Consider the following 22,094-nt stretch of genomic DNA (forward strand, 5'->3'; position numbering starts at 1 on the left):
GGAGAGCCTTACCTTCCCTTTGTAAAAAAACAGAACACCTGTGAGTTCAATAAAGCAAAGTGCAATAAAACTAGATATGGCTGTATTCGGTGGCAACTTGAGTCGAGGCGAGAAGATACATGTTAACAGGTTTTCATGGGTTCCAGTGATCAACTTGAACTGGCTTGCTTTCTAGTGTGTCTTTATGACCTCCGGTAGATTTTCTGTCACCTTGTATTTTTAACTGAGCTTTCTTGTGAAAGGATCCAGAACATCCTCCACCTAGATTTTCTTTTTATGGATTGACTAGTGAGTAGCTCGCTGCTGCTTGCCTCAGCTGGCCACCCCACCCACCACCACTGGTAGCTCTCCACTGCTCATCACTCGCTGCCCCACCCTCCTGTAGCTCTCCGATGCTTGTAGATTGGTGGTGACATTACTGCATCCTGGCTAATTTGCATATCCCTCTATTATTATTTTAGATTGTTTTGATGTTGTAAACTTTTGACCGGATGAATTTGTAAGGAATTTTGACCAGATGAATCTGTAAGGTGTTGCTTGATTTTCAAGACAAAATTGGGGTCATCGACTTCTCATATTTTATTAGTTGTTTAGTTTTATAATTTTATGCAGAAATGGATTTTCAGTGGATATCAGTTCTACTATTGACCTGTTGCTGTGTTCAGGAATGTTCGATCTTTGCATTGGGAGGGACCTTAGCAGATGCTCTGCGCTCCTGGCCTCTGTTCCCTGCAGAACCCGTGAGACGGGCCATCTTCATGCTTCAGAAATATGAGTCCGGAAGGACCTTGTAAACTGAAACATAGAACGAGAGTAATTCTGTCTTTTGTGGACTGTTGCCAAGTTGGTACTTCAGGGGATTAAGATTGAAATGGCTTGATTAAATGACCTTGATTTAAAAATTGTTTTATGGTAGTCATTGTACGGTAGTTATCAGAAGAAGTTTAGCTAGCTGTCCAGAACAGCGGCTGCCTATCCAAAGTTTCATTACTGTGTTTTTAAATATATGTAAATGGAAAAGAAAAAATAAGTAGGTAGAAGGGCTTAGACCCTGTGCCCGTTAGTGTGCGATGAAGACTTCGAAGCCTTGCTTTCACACCTCACCACGGCAAAGCCCAGCTGGTGTCCAAGCTGGGTTTCCTTCACCAGTGGACAAGGTAACTAGGGGTGTGTGGGGACTTTGTGACTAGAGAATGACACCTTCCCCAAGGGGCTGCAATGATGGCCACCTGAGGCAGGAGCTGAAAGACACCTGGCACAGAGAAGGCATGTGAATCAGTTCCTCTTCTCGCCTCTTCATTTCCCTTTCTCTCTCCTATGTTCTCTGTCTCCACATACCTAGGTCACTGACTAAAATTTTCCTTTTTACATCCATTTTAATCAATTTCAGAGATTTCTAAAAAAAAAGAAAAGAGAATAAAAGTATAAATAAACACTTAATCACCAACATTTAGCAATCCTTTTTTATGTACCAGGCATAGCAAGTACATTTCATGCATTTTTCCCTTTAGTTCTCATAAGAACTTGTATCTAGGCTCACCACACCGTTTGCAAGTTCTATTGCTATCCCGTTTTTGGAATCCCTTTTTCAGGTGTGGAAACCAGGCACAGAGAGGCTGAAGGACTTTTCCACTTACCCAGGGTCACATGGAGTTAAAACTGGCATTCCCACTCTGCTTCTTAATCCCCCGGCAGTCTTTCCCCCATCTCTTAAGCAGTTCTTAAAACTTCTTTTATGGTAGAGCTCAGTATAATCAAAAGAGAGACAGGAACTCTTTCCTGCTCACCCCAACCATCTGGCTGCTCTTTCCAGTCTTCCAGTAACTTGCAGGATTTTTTTCTTATCCTTTCTGCAGTTCCTCCGAAGTAGTGATGCACTGGGTATTTCTCCCAAAGGCTCACCCAAGACGAATGCCTACACAAGGAAGAACAGATAGCAAATTCATTAACCAGGGATCTAGTCACAGTCAGCCCGAGGCTCACTGTGCAGTCAGTGCTTCTCCATCACTCAGAGTTCCAATAAATGAAAGTCTTTGCCTCTTTTCAAGCATCTTGATATTTACAAGTCCCATGTTTTACTATAGGAAGCAGCTTCAACAAGCATATTCATGTGTTGACAGTTCTAATTAATAGAAGTAATTAGTCCTGACAGTGGAACTGTGAAAGGAAGACCCATTCATAAATCCACTAATTATGTTACTCTGCTTAGAAGTTAATCACAGTCTTCTAGTCTTTCATCATGTCTGTATGTGAGCAAAAGGCCATCTTCCTGAATTCTTCAGGCCTTCACATTTACTGCTGGTAAGGAAACTTTGTCAAAATTAATTCCTCATTGGAACTTAATTTTCCAGAGTGCAGGAACTGAAGAACAAACAGCTTTCTGGAGAGAAATAAACAAAAGAACGGGAAAACCAGGGGAGGAAGGAGGGAGGGCGGGGGGAAGAAGTCAGCCTGTCCATGTGCGTTCTTACATATCTAAACCTTATACCTTTTTGTGCACTTATTTTTACCCCTTTCCGAAAGCTAACATAATTTTATTCAGGCTATTGGTATGTGCATGGCATAGAAAATGTGAAGCTTGGCCCTAGCCAGTTTGGCTCCGTGAATAGAGTGTCAGCCTGCGGACTAAAGGGTTCCAAGTTCTATTCTGGTTGCAGGCTCCTCCCCAGTCCGGGTCCTGGTCGGGGCTCATGCAAGAGGCAACCAGTTGATGTATTTCTCTCACATCTATGTTTCTCTCTGTCTTTCCTTCTCTCTTCCACTCTTCCTAAAAAACAATGAAAAGATATCCTCAAGTGAGGATTTAAAAAAAAAGAAAGAAAATGTGAAGCTTGTTTGTTACTTTGATCCCAGTTTGACTTTCTTCTCTCTGATATAAATAGCCCACTTTTTCAGGGCCCTTGGTTCTGTAGCCGAGTTTTTCAATCTTAGCATTATTGACGTGTTGGGCTGGGTCATGCCTTGGTGAGGTGGGTGGGGCTGCGCTGTGCACTGCTAGGTGTTGAGTAGCATCTGGCCTCCACCCACTAGCCGCTAGTGCACCCTTCCTTTGGGAGTGACAGCCAGATATCTCCAGACATTGCCAGTCATCCCTTGGGGGACAGAACCAACCCCGGTTGAGAACCACTGTGCTAGAGAGTAACTTCAGATAAGAAAAGAATCAGGTAAAACATATGTAGACACATTAATTCAGCTTTAGCCAAATCAATAAAGCACATCATTTAGAAGTAATTTAGTGGCACAAAATCCAGATTTGTAACGATATTTCTTGAATCGCAGTACAGGCAGACCTTGGAGATATTGCAGGTTTGATTCGATTCTATTGCAATAAAGCAAGTTCTGATCCTTTTGCTTGGGGGATCTCGCCTTCAATTTGTAAAAAATGCAACACCTGTGAGGCACAATGAAGTGAAGCACAGTAAAGCAAGGTGTGCCTATACCTTCCTCTTGCCTTTCAGTGTCCCAGGGGGTCCTTGTTGATAAAAAGTAGAGTAGAAGGAAGGAATTAATTAACTGTGGAGTAGCTGTATCTACAACCCCTTTGCTCCTCATGTTGGATGCATGGGCTCTTGACATTCGTGGATTTAATATTTAAGGTTTTGACCACTTTTCAGTGACCTTTAAGTTTTGAGTACTCAGTTCCAGGTGCTCTTTGCCCTTTTTTTAAGTTAATTAATTCCTCCCCTTCTTGTCTTTCCTTCCTATCCTGCTTAGATCTCTAGTCTTCTGTTTCAGTTACTATTTTACAAATACTTTCCATGTCCTTCCTGCCCAGCCCTTCCACCTACCTGGAAAACCTCGGACTGGGGTGAACCCAGCCACCAGGATTCTCAGACCCTGCATCTGGCAGCTGACCTTGATTAGAGATCCTGGCCCAGCAGAGCAGACTGAGCCCGTTATAAATGCACGTCAACACCTCACCTGTCCTCGACTTTCCTGGTGACTTCATTCTAGGTCCTCTGTTCTTCTCCCGCGGCTTTAGTTACTATTTATATTCCAGCACCTTCCAAATGTACCTCCTCATCCCAGATCTCTTTTTGAGCTTCTGAAATTATACTGAAACCTACTCAAAGGCATCTCAAATGCAACATGCACAAAACTGAATTTGTAATACCTTTCCACCTTCCCAACTTGTTCTTCAGCAAGTGTTTCCTCCTAGATGTTGTCAATCACCAGGTCCTCTGGATGCTAACTCAAAAAATGTCTCAAACCCTTCCACTTCTCTCCATGCCCAGTAGTCTGAATCATGGCCATTCATGACTGGACGCAGGAGATGAAGATGGAGAGGTACAAGAGCTGGAACACATAGGGCACCTGTCATTGTGACAGCCTAAAGCTCTTCCGTAGACATTTCCCAGTGCCCCCTGGGGAGGCCTGCTATACCTATCTCTGATCAAGGATTAACAATTATCAAGATACAGAGTAAAAAATTATTCCAATAATGACTTCTCCTAAAACAAGTTGCAGAATTATGGGTCAGAAAATTGGAAATCTAATAGGTTATCCTGAATGCCAAAAAGCCATCAGCAGCAGAAAGTTGGGGGCGGGATAAGAGTTTTTAACTTTAGATGGTTTATCTGGGCTAATTATATAAATTTCTCTGCATTCAGCAAACCCTTTAGGAGCCCTTCTATGAGCCAGGCTCCGTTTGTTACTGGATCATGAGAAAACAGCTAGATAGATTTTCGTGTGCTTAGGGTACCTTTAGGATATCTTCAGAAAATACTTATAATAATTTCATTTATGGAATTCACTGTCAGGGATTTGGGGGCACCTTGCAAAAAGGTGGTCCTCCTTCTACATCAGGTTCTCAAAGTGATTCCAGACCAGCCTCAGAGCATCATCTGGGAACTTGTTAGAAAAGCAGATTCTCAGACCCCATCACAGACTCACTAAATCAGGAACTCTGAGGTTGGGCCCCGCTCTCAACACACGGAAACATTCTCTTCCGTGTGCAGCGGAATCACCTGCAGGGCCTGCTGAAACCCGGATGCTGAAATGAGTTGATGTTGAGGGTACATCTGGGAAGCAGTAAACACAGTAAATGCTTGAGTGTTTTATAGCAATGGCGGTGGTGGTGGCGTCCGTGGGCGCATTGTGTGTGATGAAAAAACAAACAACCCATACACAAAAAAGGCCAGGTAGGTAAAGCAGCTTGATTGTTGTGCGCTTTGTCTAAAATTTGCATCTTTAATTTGGAAAAATGGTAGTATTCTTGTAAAGTCAGTTCCAAATGGATGAAGAGGAAATGAAAACGTCCCTACACATGCAGCTGTCCTCAGCTGCCACAAAGATTGCAGTAGCCAAGGGCCCAAGGCACTCCACATTTCTTACAGAAGCAGTCCTCTGTGTTTGATGCTTGGGGTGTTAGGGGTGAGGGAAGAGTCATTTATCATGTGCTGATTGAATACATTGCCTAAATAGGAAAGGAAAGTTAAGCCATTTCCAAGAAAATTGTTCCAAGTTTCTTAGGTAAGGGCCGCTGTAACCAGTTGAGTTGACTCAGTCACCGAAGGAAGCGCCAGAAAAGGGATGCCGACCTCAGTGCAATTGACAAACTTCTCTTCTCTTTTTGTTTGCGAGCTGAGCTCTGCTAACCAAGCTCGTGTTGCCAAGCAAGTTTTGCCTCTTCTCTAAAGCCACATGACTTTTGAAGGAAATTTAATCCATATGTCCCGAGTCAGTTATGCCCAAGTCACTAGACTGTTATTTTGTAAATGTGACTTCATTTTGAAGTCATGGTGAAGTATTTTAGGAGACTTTCCTTCTTCACAATGCTAAATTTTTCCTGGTGTGTTGTCTTGTTTTACTTAAACGCCCTGTATATCATCTTAGCATACATCCTGCGGTGAGACATGAAGGAAATCTTGAAGCCAGAGGAGAGGGTAGTCTAACCTATTTGAAGCAGCCAGTTTCTATTTGCAGGAGTTTATAATTTGTCCTTCTTCAACTTTTCATGCTGTATCCTGAGCCCAAGAGGGTGCCTATGAAGAAGAATAGAGAAAAGAGATAAAGGAGAAAAGCAGGGCCAAATCGCCCCCTGGGATATAATTCTGTGCTCTGCCATGTGATTCCCTTTCCAAACTAAGTTGTTTTCCCTTTTACCTATGAGCATTGCCTGCTGGGAGAATTAAGGTGTTTCGTAAAATGCCCACAGAAGAGGGAAGTAACATTTAATTTGGGAGCAGTCTACAGCTTCTCATAATTAGGGCAAATAGATGCTGTCTGCTCAGGACTGAAGCTAATTGAAAAATGGTTTTATTTTTTACTAAAATAGCTTTTATTTTAAATCTCTGCCTCTCTGGAATAGCATGATATGGACCATGTTTTATCGTACACGAAGCCTCCTGGTTGATGTTTGTCTATCCATTGGGAGCGTCTGTTGGCCACAGAAGGCACCAGAGCAGCCTTGCTTTCAGGGTGAGGTCAGTGTTCATCCGCTCAGAGCACCGGGTCCTATGTAGGCAGCAGGTGTAGCCTCAAACATAGGAAGAGACATTTACCACCTGGAGGAACAAAGATTTAAGAGGTTAACACTTTTGCTTCTCATCTATTTGAGCTTATGAAACACTTTCTCTTTTTTTTAAAAAAAAAAAATTTGATCCTCAAAATAGTCCTAAAGACTATGGTTTCTTGTTTTCGGTTGGTTGTTTTTTTCATTAGAGTTTACTCTCCTAGTTATTTCAGGTTGTTGTGGCTGTTTGTGTGTGCCTGTCTCCACTAGGCTGTCAGTTCCAGGAGAGCAGGCATGTCCTATCCATCCAACGGGGACAGCTGAGGACCTGTATGGGCTTTTACTTTGGAAGCCCTACCCCCCATCTAAACATATGCAGTCCCATCCTTAGCATGCAAATATATATTAAAGGAAATGAATATATATGATACACCATATACATGAGTTGAGTTAAAAATGGTTGATATAGTACATTTCCTAGACATTTAATGAAAAACATTTTCCGTTTTATAGTTTCCTTTCCACTTAGGAGCAAATTAGTTATCTTGGGGCAGTGGTTGGCGAACTCATTAGCCAACAGAGCCAAATATCAACAGTACAACGATTGAAATTTCTTTTGATAGCTAAATTTTTTAAACTTAAGCTATATAGGTAAGTACATTGTTATTAACTTAATTAGGGTACTCCTAAGGCTTAGGAAGAGCCACACTCAAGGGGCCAAAGAGCCACGTGTGGCTCATGAGCTGCAGTTTGCCGACCATGGTCTTGGGGTCTCAAACATTTTCAGCATCTTTAAGAAACTCATAGCCCCTGAGCACTGTTCCTACAGCAATAAAGCCTCTTGTTTGCCCTCAGTCTTGTGTCCCTCACACCTATCTTGGGAAAGAAGGAAATACCAAGGGACTAGAGGAGAGGAGGGGAGGGGAGGGGAGGGGAGGAGAGGAGAGGACAGGAGGGGAGGGGAGGGGAGGGATGGGGAGGGGAGAGGAGGGGAGGGGAGGAGAGGAGAGGACAGGAGGGGAGGGGAGGGGAGTGGAGAGGAGGAGAGGAGAGGAGAGGAGAGGACAGGAGGGGAGGGGAGGAGAGGAGAGGAGGGGAGGGGAGGGGAGGACAGGAGAGGGGAGGGGAGGGGAGGAGAGGAGAGGACAGGAGGGGAGGGGAGGGGAGGGATGGGGAGGGGAGAGGAGGAGAGGAGAGGAGAGGAGAGGACAGGAGGGGAGGGGAGGGGAGGGGAGAGGAGGAGAGGAGAGGAGAGGACAGGAGGGGAGGGGAGGAGAGGAGAGGAGAGGACGGGAGGGAGGGGAGGGGAGGGGAGGAGGGGAGAGGACAGGAGGGGAGGGGAGGAGAGGAGAGGAGGGGAGGGGAGGGGAGGACAGGAGAGGGGAGGGGAGGAGAGGAGAGGAGAGGACAGGAGGGGAGGGGAGGGAGAGGAGGAGAGGAGAGGAGAGGAGAGGAGAGGACGGGAGGGGAGGGGAGGGGAGGGGAGGGAGGGAGGAGAGGAGAGGACAGGAGGGGAGGGGAGGGGAGGGGAGGGGTAGGGAGGGGAGAGGAGAGAGAAGGGTTTTCTAAAGGGAAGAGCTATCCTTTTCTTCCTCAGCCTGATTTCACCTCTAGGAAAGGGGTGCACACTCTTCATATGGAAATGATCTTGGGAGTGTTGCTCCTCCAGGCTCACCTGGACCCCTGACCTGAGAGGCAGTAACAGACTCCACTGAATGCCTCCCAGGCATACCTGGCCAAGCTCACAGCCTGCAGTGCTGCTTGATGGGCTGAGTTTCTGGGTCAGGGCAGGAGATGGCAATGGTGGGACTCGCCCTCCATCCATGAACATTTCTAGGGATTCAGTCATTCACTAAATATATATTTGCCCTCCGGACCGGGGATACCACAGTGGCCAGGACAGACATCCCTGGAGTCCAGAGGTCTCTCTGTTCATACACTGGTCAAAATTGTGCTCCTTGGGGTGCCTTTCTTGAAGTATGTTTGAAATGGCTTGGGTTTATATTTTTCATTTTTTTTTTTGGTAGGATTATATGTGTATGCATGAGTAGCTTTGTATATTCATAACATTGACTCTTTCTGCTTACAAAGTTGGGGGGAAGCCTATAGCATAAAACTGGGCATGTGAAACATCAGTTTCTTCACGGCTATACTATTTTTTCTGCATTTCTTTTATAAATTCCCTGACTTCAAATAGAGAGATGCTGAGCCTTTCCTGAGTTTGTTTTGTGCCCTCGGGACTTCACCCCAGGGAGGGACTCACTCACTGTCAGTATTTACACACACACACATTCCTTAAATGATCTTTTTCTAAATTCATCTCTCATCTAGACCATTTAATTGAATGAATTCCAAAATTCAGTCTCTCCAAAGAAAGAACAAGATTTGCCTGGTATCAGTTTAAGGAAACTGTGAGATGGTGTCTTGTGCTGGAGATGTTGGTGCCATGAAGTGAGTGCCAGGGGAGATGCCTGGCCTGCTCATCTAAAGAAATTGGGAAGGTGGTATTTTTATGTTCCCTTTTCCACTCTGCTTCCTCATGCTTTGACGTTTACCCAACTCGAAGACTGGTATTTGTTTATTTAGAGTAAAGCTCTGTTGCCTTAGGAGTATTTCAGAAAACAGTTCCTCAATGTAATCTCTCAAACTCACTCTCCTTGCCTGCCCAGCTTTCAGCAAGGACTTCTCCGATACTTCATATTTGAGGTATTTTCGTTTTAGAGAAGAAGGTTAACAGACTGACAAGTCTAGCAGTTCTAGAGACTGTCATCCTTGGAAATGCCAGGGCTCTGATTATCCCTGTTATCATTGTGTTAAGGAATGATGGCCAAATGGGAGGAGCATGGACCTGCCCCCTCACTGACAAAGCTACAGTTATCCTTTCTCCTTTGCATTGAGCCTTAGAACAACTCCAAGGCCAACAAGTGAGTGTATCCATCCTAAAGCTGTCATCCTGGCTGTGTATCCTCCTGGCTGCTCTCTCCTGAGAGCACCCCTCTGTTCCCATGGACCAGTTGGTAGCAGAATAGCTGCCTCTCCTATGATGGCCCCAGGGGCTGGGGGAGAAGGCCTGCGCTGCCCCCAGCCTTGCCTCAGTCTGGATTCCGTGCCCCATTTCATAGGCCCTGACGGACCACCAGTGTTTCTCACCCAGGATTCCTCTTACACAGCCCTGGCTGGGTGTGACAGTCTAACCACGTATTAGGACTCTGACCCTTCAGTGCCACACTCAACATTCTGAGCATAATTTGCCATCAAGTACAGGTCTGAAATTTGGTCTGAAATCAGCTGGACCATGTGCGCACTCTTGAGCCAGGTGGGAAGAGAAGTCAGCTGAGGCACACAGACTTCTTTGATGGCAGGTTAACCGCGCACCAGTGCTCATTTGAGTAAGTGTGGCCTGGCTTCAAAGCAGAGCCACGGCTCTCACGGTACCTGGATGCCAGGCTGACGATGCCTGAGGCCGCTGGGCCGTGGCAGGGACCCCTTTTGCTTGAAACCTTGTTCCATGTTCCGAATCTCAGGTACATCACCATGTCAGGGAGTGAGAGAGAGAGTCCAGTTCCAAAGGGAACACAGCTGCCGAGGGACCGGGGTAAATTCCTTAACTTGCCTGAATCTGTCTCGGCATCTGTAAGACAAGGGCTGTCTAGGTCATCTCCAAGGCCTAGCTCACTTAGAAATTCTGCCAACATTTAATACTAGTCTCATTGCACTGGTCTCATGGGTGTGAATATATGCACTCATTTAAACCACAGATTTATATTCATCTTAGGCTTCAGTAAGCTTTTCAAGAGAAGAAACTGTGCCTTACCCGTCCTTATATCCCCTCAGTCTGGCCTGACACACAATAACTGTTTTCAATTAATATTGGTTGTTTAATTAAGGAAAGAGGGGAGAGGCAGCAAGTTGCTAAAAATTAAAAACAATCTCAGAAAATTCCGTGGAATGAGAAATTACAAGTTGTAAACCAACACAAAGAGGCTGGAGAGATGACAACGAGAAAATTAGCCATGCTCTCCCCCAGGCTGTTCCTGGTAAGGAAGACTGGCTCTTGTCCCTAATTGTTCGGGAAGTGCGTCAGCCCGTGCCCAGCGAGTGCCTAACCCCACACCCGACACACAGGAAGCACGCACCGAAATGCCAGCTTTCATTAAGTAGGACGAAGAAGATGAGCCTTCCAGTTAACCACGGATTGTCAAACTAGGTGCATCGTCACTCAGTAGAACTAGAGTTTGAGAACATACAGACTTTCCACCAAATTTTCCTGGACTTCACATTGGACTGGGGTACCCTGCCACGGGGGCATCCGTGCTCGGCACAGGGCTGTGGCTAAGCTGAGCAGGGACTTGGCCTCACAGTGGTGTATGTGTTGCTTTTCTGAGTCCTGAGTGTCCAGGTGGAAACTTCTGTTGGGTCTCTTGTACATTAAACAAAGATGCACAAAAGCGGCTATTTGATTTTTCCAGTTGGCTGAAAGATAAACAGGAGTTTCACCTGGCGGTGATTTGCCTAGGGCTCTCCAGGCACCAGGATACTCCCTGGTTTCTGGTGCCCATCCTGGGGGCAGAGTGGAGGCCTGCCTGCCTGCAGCTGAGAGGGGATGACCCTTCTGGAGCTGAGGGTACGATGGGAGAACTGGAGGTCTCGCCGGTAAGGAGCCCGGCCCATCCTGGGCGTCCTGCTGCTGCTGCCCCTGATTGCAGGCCGGGCGTCTCTTCCAGGCTGTGCTCTGTGGCTGGGGAGGCCCAGACTCTCCGCTCAGAGGGCCACATGGGCACCAGCTGCTCTGACTCACGCAGGGACTGCGTTGAGGGCCTGGGAGGATCGGGTCTCTTGGTGGTGGCCAGGACATTGTGTTTAAAGCCGTGAGCTAGTCCTTCCCTTCATCAGTAGCTCCGTTTCTAACATATAATGTTCAGATCTGAACTTTTATGGAGTCTCCCAAGGGTGAGTGTGGTGCCAGGACGATCACAGAGAAGAAAGAGAAGCCCTTTTTGTAGGACCACGGTGCAGCCCCTGGAGCCGATGCCCTGAGGCCCTCGCTCAAGGACACCTTGCTGGCCTCCGAGGGTGGTGAGGCCACTTCCCGATGCTCCTGACCCTTCTCACTCCCCCTCGGCCGCTGGAAGCCAGGCTGTCCTACCTACATCCCAGAAACTGTAGTGCAGCCCCCCAACGAGAGGGCAGTCAGGTGTGGAGCAGGGAAGTCTGCTTGGGAGCAAAGACACTGTCACGGTCTTGTGCAGAGGGCACGGGAATGCAGCTACTTCTGTGTGAAGAAGAAACCTGGAGAAGCCATCAGCTGAGAATGTCCACACTCATTTCCATTCCCCTCCTTCCACACTGCCTGGTGTACTGCACAGTAAGTTATGGTGACGCTTGTAGAAACTTCCCCGGGTCTTGTATTATGAATCTAGTCTGAGCAACAGACAAAATGCAAGGGGGCAGACCACTGGTGTCCCAGTTTAAAATAGTCTGTCCTCCTGTTCCCACTGGCATAGCCGTACTGTCTGGTCACAGTCCCTGTGTTCTTGTTTGGAGACTCCGTGCAGTGTGGATTGGAGCAGGCATGCAGCCCCCCATGTCAGTGGCCCCAGGGACACTACAAAGGCATGAAGATGTGTCAGCACAGGCTGCTCTTTCCTCGGGAGAAGTCCAAACCGTGCTTCCAGGCAGGGCCCGGTGGCCATGGGCAGGGCGGGGTGGGGAGTGTGGGGGGGAGGCGGGCAGCGCAGGCCTCCTGCAGCCTCCTGTGCCTCCTCACCTGGTCCTCAGTCTGTACCATCTGCTCCTCCTGGATCTTGGCGATATCATGCCCCACCCCACCCACAACCTAATCCACCAGAAGACAGAGACAGAGGGAGGAGGCCTAGTCAGTGACTTCCCGAGTCCAAAGCACGACTTTCGCTTCAGCCAAGTTGACACGTAGCACGTCCAGGGAGCAGTGTCAGGACAGCAAGGATGTGTTGTAAATTATAAGATGTGTTAGCCTTACCCACCCACACCACACCCAGCCTCGGCCCTCCCTCCTCCTTCCGCCCTCTTTTTCTTTCTCCCCCTAATTGCAGCCTACTTTCAGTACTATTTTGTATCGGTTTCAGGTGTATAGCAACCATACACATTACAAAGTGATTCCCCCATAATTCAAGTACCCACCTGGTACCATACATAGTTATTGCAGGAAGGGAGAGAGAGAGAGAGATAGAAACATTAATGATGAGAGAATCATTGATCAGCTGCCTCCTGCACGCTCCCTACTGGGGATCGAGCCCGCAACCTGGGCATGTGTCCTTGACCAGAATCGAACCCAGGACCTTTCAGTCCGCAGGCCGACGCTCTATCCACTGAACCAAACTGGCTAGGACATATAGCAGTATTATTGACTATATTCCCTATGCTGCACTTCACATCCCTGTGACGCTTGTGTAACTACCAATCTGCTTCTCAATCCCTTCACCTCCACACACAGCCCCCCAGCTCCCTCCTCCCTTTAGACCGAGAGCCGCTCCCACCTTTAGCTCCTTGAGAACATTTGTTTCCCTGAGAGGAAGTGGAAAGAGCCCAGTGTGAATTCATATATCAGGTTCTCTGTCATTATGAGGAGAGGTGAGAAGGACTCCATTTCTATCTTTTATTAATTTTTTGGTTAATCCTCACCCAAGGATATTTTCCCCCCATCGATTTTTAGAGAGAGTGAAAGGGAGAGAGACACATCGATGTGAGATGTGGGAGAGGCACATTGATTGGTTGCCTTCCACATGCTCCCCAACCAGGGTCAGGGATGAATCTGCAACCCAGGCATGTGCTCTTGATCAGGAATAGAACCCGTGACCCTTTGGTGCATGGGCTGACGCTCTTAAGCCCTGATCCACACGGGATAGGCAGGGTGCCACTCCTGAAGCCTGCAGGCACAAAGGACTGTGCCAATCAGCCACCTTGGCAGTACTGTTCTTGTGATTTGTTTTCCACGTGGAGGGGCTGCTTATGTGAAACATGTGGCTTTGTCTATCCTGCCTGTGTCCTTTAAAGCAGCGTCAGCTTTTTCTAAGAGGCTTCAAACCAACAGGGCGAGGGCGAGCAGCCTCCTCTTTGGTATAAAACACAGGTTACTAATGCTGTGACAGACGGCCCGGCAGATCCGGTGGAAAACCAGCCACTGCCCTCCCGAGGCTCCTGCCTGCGTGGAAGGGGACCTGCGTGGTCATTGGGTGCTGAGCCCTTGTTTAATAAATGAGGTGCTTGGGGCCCAGCGAGGCCAGGGACCTGTGCTCCGAGGGCCACAGTCTGGACCTTTGTCTGCACTCCTGCCGGCCCCGCTGCGTCTGGTTTGCGTTCAGCATGGTCTTGTCTTCATGACTGCCTCCCCTTTTTCTCGGTAAACGTGAATATGAAATAAATTTGCTTTGCTCCTCAGCCTTGCCTGCCCCCTGTGTGTCCGAAATAGCCGGCTGGAATTCATGAGAATGTTATGTCTTCAGATGTTTATAATCCAAAAGAATCCCTTATGGGTTTTTTTTTTTTTTTTTTTTAAATAATAAAACGACTTGGATATCGGTGTTTTCTGTTGGAAAGGCGAGCCAAGTTCACAGTGCGGCAATTACAATGCAATGCATTATGTGTAATTTGTAGCGCGCCCCAGGAGCAGGGGTAAACCCTGGAATGCCTGCGGCCCCTCAGCATAATTAGCAGGATCAAACCCCGTGCAGAGAGAGAGACAACAGTCGTCGTCCGAGGTCAATAAAAGTAAGGAAAAGTTCCGATAAAAGCAGTGCACCCCAAATTATATCAAGAGCAGCCCCTCTCTCAGGCTGGAGTGCGTCAAGAGCCTTCATTGCTAATTAAAGAAACCTTTTGAGGTTTAACAGCTCATAAATTCGCACTGGGAATGCCCTATTGTTCTGAGGTTACAAGTCTTGTCTTTGAAATGTAACAGTTGTACTTTATATTGCATTCCTCCAAGAGAACCATTGTAAACACGAAGGGTTTGCGTTTCAACTTAAATTCGAACAATGTGGTTTGAAAGAGTTCCCCACATCAAAGAGAGACTGTTTGGGCATGTTTTATAAATTCTTTTTCTATAGTATTTAAAGCTACAAATGACTCATAGAAATGTGTTCCATTTAAATCCGTCCTGTCGGTGGGGCGTTTGCTGCCCTTATTTTTTCTACCCTAAGAGAATTGTCTGAAAACAGTCTAGGCCTTTTGCCAAGTCAGTTGCCCTTAATCTACTATCTTCAGATCCATAGAAACAATTCTGGAAATGTTGTTATACTGCGTCTAAACAGCAACAAATGTTGTGCTTTTTCATGGTCATCTTTTTTTTTTTTTTAACTCAAAATATCCACTGTATCAACTTGGATTTTTTTTTTCTTTATGAACCAGTTATAACCCCTTCCATCGCCTCTTATCCTCCATTTAAAACAAAACAAAAACACTACCTTTTTTTTTTCTTTTTGCTGAGTCAATGGTTAAAATGAAGAAAGGTTGGATGGTCAAGGGATAGATGTGGGTGCTGGCTTCCAGAGTGGTAGGAAGAACACTGGCTTTGATCCAGCCCCTTGGTGTCCAGGCGTATTATTTGCTGGCTGTGAGACCTCAGGAAATCACACACCTTCCTGGAGCCTCAGTTTGGCCCTCTGTGAAATGAGGACAGTGCCCACACCCACCTCCCTCCCTCCCATTCATTCATCCCTGGGGACAGAGTGTGAACACAGACCCTCCCTGTTCTGGCACCGTGCGTTACTGAAATAATTGGAGTCATGCGTCGTCACTATCTGCGGTTTCATGTGCTTTGATAGGATGTGATCTTGTGAGGGCTGAGGGCAAAGGGGGGACGCGGTCCCTCCTGAGGATTCCGTGTTTGAGCTGAGCACTGCAGGAGGAGAGGGGAGAGGAGGAGGGATAACTGGGGAGTTGGAGTTGAGGGAGGGCAGGCTTACTGGGCGGGTTGCGAATGTTGATCTTTATTCTTAAATGAAAGGAATCTTTGGATGGTTTCGGCAGAGGATAAAGTTGATCAGGAGATGTGTGCTTTTGAAGAGCTGTCATTACCATGTGAGGAAGGGCTGGTAGGAGGACCAGAGAGAATGGGAGATCGTTCAGGGGCTCCGCCACCAGTCCTGGCTCCCCAGGCAGGCACATGCAGCACTGGTGGGAGGCAGGTGAAGAGGAATAGATGAGTTTAGGGAGTGTTCAGGTTAGAAAGGCAGGAGTTGGTGGTGGGTTGAAAAGGGGCAGGTGAGGATGAGTCTAGGGTCTCGGCATGTGTGACTAACCGGATGTATGGTGAGGACGTCCGCAGGATGGGACAGCCTGGAAAGGGATTATTAGAATAACAGGTACCACTGACCCTTGATCACTTTTCACTGTGAGCCAGGTGCTGACATCCTTTCATTCATTTATTTCAGAGCACACCTGTGACGTAGGTCTCCGCACCACACAGATAAGAAAATTGAGGGTCAGTGAATCAAGTACCAACCTGTCCAAGGGCACAGAAAAAGGGGCAGAGCCAGTATCCACACTGAGCCAGAGCCAGGGCACAGAGGGGCACGCGTGTAAAACTGTAATGCCCACTCCAAACCTGACAGGAGGGTTGGGTGATGCGGGATACAGTGGCTGAAAGAGAGAACAGGAAGCCAGGCGATGGGAACAGACCACCGAGAGGCCTCGCTCTGGTCCTGCCCTCTGGGCTGTGCACAGCGGGAAGGCCTCTTCCCCTGGGTGTTCATTTCCCATCTCCGATGGGAGCAGTTTGGATGTCACTGTCCTGAGAGCTCCCTTCCCTGCTTGGAATATCCATGATTTTTATGATGGAAGGATGCACCTCACACAGAATCTCATTCCAGGCTTAAGCAAATCTTTGAAGCTTCTTTCTTAAAACTATAGCTGGGCCCTCAGTGCCAGCTTTCATGGCCACAGCACACAGGCAGATTTTCCCAGAGGCTCAGAGGCAACCTGTTCCTCCCCCTGATCTAAATCCTCAGTTATCCAAGGTAAGCCGAATTCCAGATTTCTAATGTGGAATTTGAAGTCCAGAAATAAGTTCTGAGGTCTCCCTTTCTGGTCATAAAGTAAGTTTTGTTTTACTAGAAATGACTAACAGGCGTGTAAGAATAAGTCAGTTCTGTTGTTTTGAATATCTGCCCATAGCAGATGGACAGATATATGTCCGTTTTAGAATCATTTCTTAGCAATTCTAGGTCAACTTGAGCCAGGTAGAGGCAGGCTGTCTGAAGGGGGTGAACAGTCTGGAGAAGGCCCCCAGGTCTGCCTGAGGCTGGGAGAGCTTGTGTGTTAGAGATGTGTGTGTGTGTGTGTGTGTGTGTGTGTGTAAGTTAACACACGAATGCATGCCCTCGCACAAGCATCCCCCTCCCCCCCAAATGGGGCTCAGGATCAGAACTTGGTATAAGTGAGAGTGAGTTAATCAGACCTGAAAGAACACATAATAAGTGGTAATTAGGTTCAGGGTTGGGTTGAACACCATGAAATACAGACACAAACATGTTTTTAAAATGACTAGCAGATTCCAGGAGGTGTATCACACCTCTGAATTCCGCCCCTTCCATGCTCACACTGACCCACATACAGAACCTCTCAGTTCTTAGGTGCAAAGAGCAAGGTCCTGCTTGTTTGTATTTTCCCCAGATGGCCCCTCGCTGCCACTTATCTCGCAGGGCTTATCCCCTCTGAGAGAACTAAAGGTCGAGTCGTCCTCACCTTCCGAGTTATCGAGGCCTCGGTGGAGGAGCCCACCCCGATTCTGAGAACACTGGCTGCAGCCATTCAAATTCACGGCTCTATGCTTTTGACAAGGAGGTCCTTCTTCTTGACTTATTTTCACCCCCTCCCTCTCCTGCCTTTGTGTTTAACCCGCCACGTGCACATCTGGCTGCAGTCCTCCAGCTGCTCTATGTTTTTGTGGTGGGGTTGGGCGGGAGGCCCCCAGCCTGTCCCCCACCAGTTTGGGTACCTTCAAGACTGGCTGAGATGCCCCCTCACGGCAGGGTTTTCTCAGAACAGTTGGTCTTCCTGTCATTCCACCCGCGAGAGAAGGATGCCCAGCGGCTTTCGGCGCCTGTGAAACAGCTTTGAACCAGTTACAGTCTCAGGGACAGTTTCCTGGGCCAGGGACTGTTTTGGTAATTAGCTGCCGATATCAGCACCCCTGGACATGTAGTTACGTACTAATCAGGCTGGTGCATTTGAAAAGTAAAAATAATTTGAATTTTTAAACTTGTTAAGATAGCATTCAGCTTAGAGGTACAGAATACATCTCATATATTGGCCTGTTTCTAGCGACTGAAAGTTCTCTTAAGTATCTGGAACCCCAGAGCCCAGGCAAACTTCCTACGTTTCGTAGAGGAAACAAACAAGGTAGCCTCCTCTCAGCATTTATCTCTCAGGACGTGGTAGCTGGTTAGTGGCCACGGCCAGAAACCTCTCCAGATTCCCCCACCTTGAGATTTCCTACCTTCCACCATGACCTGCATCTCTCTGTGCTCTCAGCCTGTTGTCCTGGCCTGGTCCTCTTTTCCCCCTCCCTGCCCAGCCCTGATGCATGTTAGTCGGTTCTTTGTTTACCCAGCAGACATGTATGATGCACCCACCATGTGCTGGGCACCGGATCCAGAGATGAATCCCTTGGTTCCTGGGATCGAGCGCTTCTGGGCCAGTTGCCTCGCCTCTGGCGTTGTGACCAGCATCTCCAGAGCGCTCCTGTAACTGGATGCTCTGTTCCCCAGGAGAGGGGGCTGCTTTGCTGCTATCTTACCTTTAAAATTGTGGCGTCTGCAGTGGGACATCCCGGCATGACCTGGGAAACCACCAGGGTCTCGGCTCAGGACAGAAGACTGGCTCTGACAGAGCAAGACGGCAGGCTGGTGCCGATGACGGTCAAAGCCGCACAAAACCCCAGAGCACATGGCTGCATTCATCCAGTCCCAGTGTCCCTAAGGCGGGCTGGTAGCGCCAGACTCACAGAGGTACCTGTGGAAAAGGCAGATTCCTGCCCTAGCCATTTGGCTCAGTGGATAGAGTGTCGGCCTGCGGACTGAAGGGTCCTGGGTTTGATTCCAGTCAGGGCACATGCCCAGGTTGTGAGCTCGGTCCCCAGTAGGGGGTGTGCAGGAGGCAGCCGATCAATGATTCTCTCTCATCATTGGTGTTTCTATCCCTCTCTCCCTCTCCCTTTCTCTCTGAAATCAATAAAAATATTTTCTAAAAAAAGAAAAGGCAAATTCCTGGGCCTCACCAGACGTTGATCTGGACTCTCCCACATTAGATCCTAGAACACAGTGATGGCGAACCTATGACACGCATGTCAGAGGTGACACGCGAACTCATTTTTTTGGTTGATTTTTCTTTGTTAAATGGCATTTAAATATATAAAATGAATATCAAAAATATAAGTCTTTGTTTTACCGTGGTTGCAAATATCAGAAAATTTCTATATGTGACACGGCACCAGAGTTAAGTTAGGGCTTTTCAAAAGGCTGACACGCCGAGCTCAAAAGGTTCGCCATCACTGTGAACCTGCCTCTCCCCGTCGCCCCTCCTGAGAGTTTGGGCATGGCTGCTCTGAATCAGTGTGCAGTGTTCAGAGCCTCACATGTCGTGTTTGTGCAGGATTGAGACAAGGACGCAACAGGTGGGACCTGTTACCTGGTTCACCGTATTTGCTGCTAGTCAGTCCATCACCAAGCCTAAGGGTCAGCTGTCCCTTCCTGCCTCAAGGCCATCGGTTCCCCTGATGTGCGGTTACCTGCATCCAGTGGGACCTGGACTTGTCCCCTGAGTGGTCCCTTTCATCAGCCGTTTCCAACCTAAGTTTTCTTTGTGCTTTTTCAAAAGTCTCCTATGGACTCTCCATCATTTTCCTTATCCCTTGATTTCTTGGGATGGTGTTCACTTGTTTTTTCATGCCCAGATGTTAAAGGGTGTTTTCAGAAGATTGAGATTCCTGAGAGAAAGATGTGTCAATTTCAAATGGCCCATGGTTTCAAAAGTAGTGAAAACATTATCTTGGGCCTTTGCTTAAAGAGCTGGAAATTGGGCTGTCTCTGATTTGAAACTCAATTGAGAAAAAAACAAACAAAAAAGGTCTAAATGTCATCAGCTGTGCTCCTCTATACCCCCAGGCACATCCCCACGAACACTGACGCCCTTCTCAGCCTCACTTCCTCCTCCTGCCTTCCGCTGGGCTGGTTCAGGAAGGGGCAGCAGGAAAGAGGATGGGGGCAGGTGTCAGTGGGTGAGAATATGAACTGGTAAACAGCCACTTTGCTTAGGTTCAAAAGAAATCTATTTTAGTATTACTGCATCCAGGGTTTGCACAGATTGTATCTGTGTGTCTCTTCTAATGTGGAGTTAGAGCGACACAGATCATTCCAGCTAAAGCCTCCGCTGGGCAGGGCCGTGTGCGCCTTAGCAAGAGTGAATCCTGGGCGTAGAACTGGTTAAAATATCGGCATCCACGGCCATGCCCAGCCTGTCTCCCTCTCACACTGCCTGCCCGTCGTCTCTGCGCTGGGAGAAACCCGGTATGACGTAGGAGCTGCTAGACGCTGGCAAATACTACCCAGGTTTCAGAGCATCCAGACAATAAACAGCTCCGTAACATTGGCTGCGGCAGCTTCTGTGGAGACCATCTGTTTCAAAACAACCCTAATTGTGCTTTGGAGGTGGAATGCTTTGTTGGCTGGAATTTGTCCTCATTTTCTCCCACAGATTCAGCGTCCTGGGCCTCTGGTTCCACCTGCTGGCAAGTGTAGGGACTGCAATGAGACCCAGCGTGGATCTTTTCAGTTGAAAGAAAAATCTGAGCTATACACCGTATGTAGCTTAGTGCTTTCCAAAAGCTGCCGCAGGTCAGAATCGCCTGGGAGTGCATTATAAATACAGCGGCCGGGGCTCTATGCCAAGCCCTCTGAGTGGGAAACCCTCTCAAACAATTCATCACACCGGCGTTAGAGAATTATCACCTGGAATTCAGCACCTGGAGGTCAGGGATGACCCCACATGTTCTACTCATCCCCAAACAAGGGAGTGACAAAGCCCGCTGGAGGTACACACTCCTTCTTCTTCCAGTTTATCCTGTAACCCTTGGTGGTGCCGGTTAAAGCTTTATCCCCTCAGAACTCATCAAAACTTTAAAATGGGAGAACCTGGCAATCTCTATGTAAGCCAGTGTTCCCGGTGGCAGTGCCAGTGAGGAGCCCTGCTGATAGCGTGACCCTGATATGATGGGGAGGGAAGGGCACCTCACCCCTGTGGTCTTCCCCAAACCCACATCCCCAGATTCATCCTGAGAAAGACAAGAGGCCAACCAAATCCAGGGACATCCTCCAGACTGCCGGGCTGGCCCTCCAAGATGTCAGGGTCACGGGAAACGGCCACAGCCCACGGAGATGAAGGAGTCATGGCAGCTAACTGCTGTTGGATCCTGGAACAGAGAAGGGGAATTGGTGGAAAAACTGGCGGAATCCCAATAAAGTCTGGAATGTAGTTACTAGTAACGGACTGTCTCTGCCAGTGGTTTCTTGGTTGACAGTTACTCCATGAGAATGCAAGATGTTGACACAGGGAAATTGAATTGTCTGTGTTATCTTTATAACTTTATACCTCAAATTATCCCAAACTTAAAAGTTTATTAGAAATTAAAATGTAAGAATGAGGGGCACTGAATTAGACCAAATGAGTTTGAGGGCGTTACCAAGGAGCCACGGTTCCTACCCAGATACCAGGAGTCACAGCCAGACTGGGAGCCCCGGCAGCAGGGTCCCCAGAGCAGCCACCCAGCCAAGGGACGGAGAGGAGGCAGGTTGCTGTGTACCATTGGCACTCTCCCATCTCCAGTCAGCCGACCCTGACATCTCACCAGGAAAACAGTCGGGGAATCTTGCCCCTCTGTGCAGAGGTATAAAGTGTCTAGTCCAGCCCCTGAGCTCAGAGGTGAGGAGCCTGGGGCCCAGGGAGGAGAGGGACTTGTCCAAGGTCCTGGTGGATTTTTAAATGCAGGTCAGATTTCAAGTCAGTTGTGGTCCTTAGAGATCCCCCAAATTAACCAACCACAGGAGGAAGAAAAGTACAACAGGTAAAGTTGCAACTAATGTGAGCTCCGTTTCAAAGCTCTTCCTTTTTAAGACTCCAGACTGTGTTTTATAACAACGAAATCCCCACTGTTGCTGGCTTGATAGGCGGAGGAGTGGATATGTGAACTTTTCTCTCTCCAGTCACATCTAAATGTGACTTTTCTTGTAAACCATAATTAACTTCCATTTGTACGAAAGTTATAAAGTTTTAGGTGCATGTCAAACTATTTTTAAAGAGATATATGGATATAGATGGATAGATAGATAATTATACTTAGTGACTCAAAAAGTACAGTGGCCTTGCTGTCCTTAAACACCTCTCCTTTTCAAGGAGTAGGTTGGACTTGGGCTTCCTTCCATGCTTTCTCCGTCTTTATCAGTAATGACTTAACAACCATCTTTTTAGAAGGAATTTTGGAAGCTTTGTAATTTATGGAATTCTAATAAAGTAACATTTCAAAGAAAGGATGTGGGTCCCAGGCTGCTGCCCTCTTTTGACAAGCGAAATCTCAGAGACCACTGATTTACTTGAGGGTTCCTGATTT

General features: G+C 47.6%; 1 protein-coding gene across 4 annotated transcripts in view; it reads left to right on the top strand.

The window, feature by feature from the left end:
* The window catches only part of RHBDD1 (rhomboid domain containing 1), a 101,333-nt gene that overhangs the window by 74,091 nt on the left and 5,148 nt on the right, over positions 1-22,094 (top strand). Inside the window, exon 6 of one of the 4 annotated variants that reach the window (XM_036319797.1) lies at positions 6,311-6,330. The exons of the other annotated variants lie outside the window; for them this stretch is intronic. Within the exon in view, the coding sequence (XP_036175690.1) occupies positions 6,311-6,315 (5 nt within the window). The 3' untranslated portion in view covers positions 6,316-6,330. Of the gene's footprint in view, positions 1-6,310; positions 6,331-22,094 lie in introns of those variants that run through there. 4 annotated transcript variants of the gene reach the window in all.

The sequence above is a fragment of the Myotis myotis genome, unplaced genomic scaffold (genome assembly GCF_014108235.1).
Source record: "Myotis myotis isolate mMyoMyo1 unplaced genomic scaffold, mMyoMyo1.p scaffold_m19_p_8, whole genome shotgun sequence".
Classification (NCBI taxonomy): Eukaryota; Metazoa; Chordata; class Mammalia; order Chiroptera; family Vespertilionidae; genus Myotis; species Myotis myotis.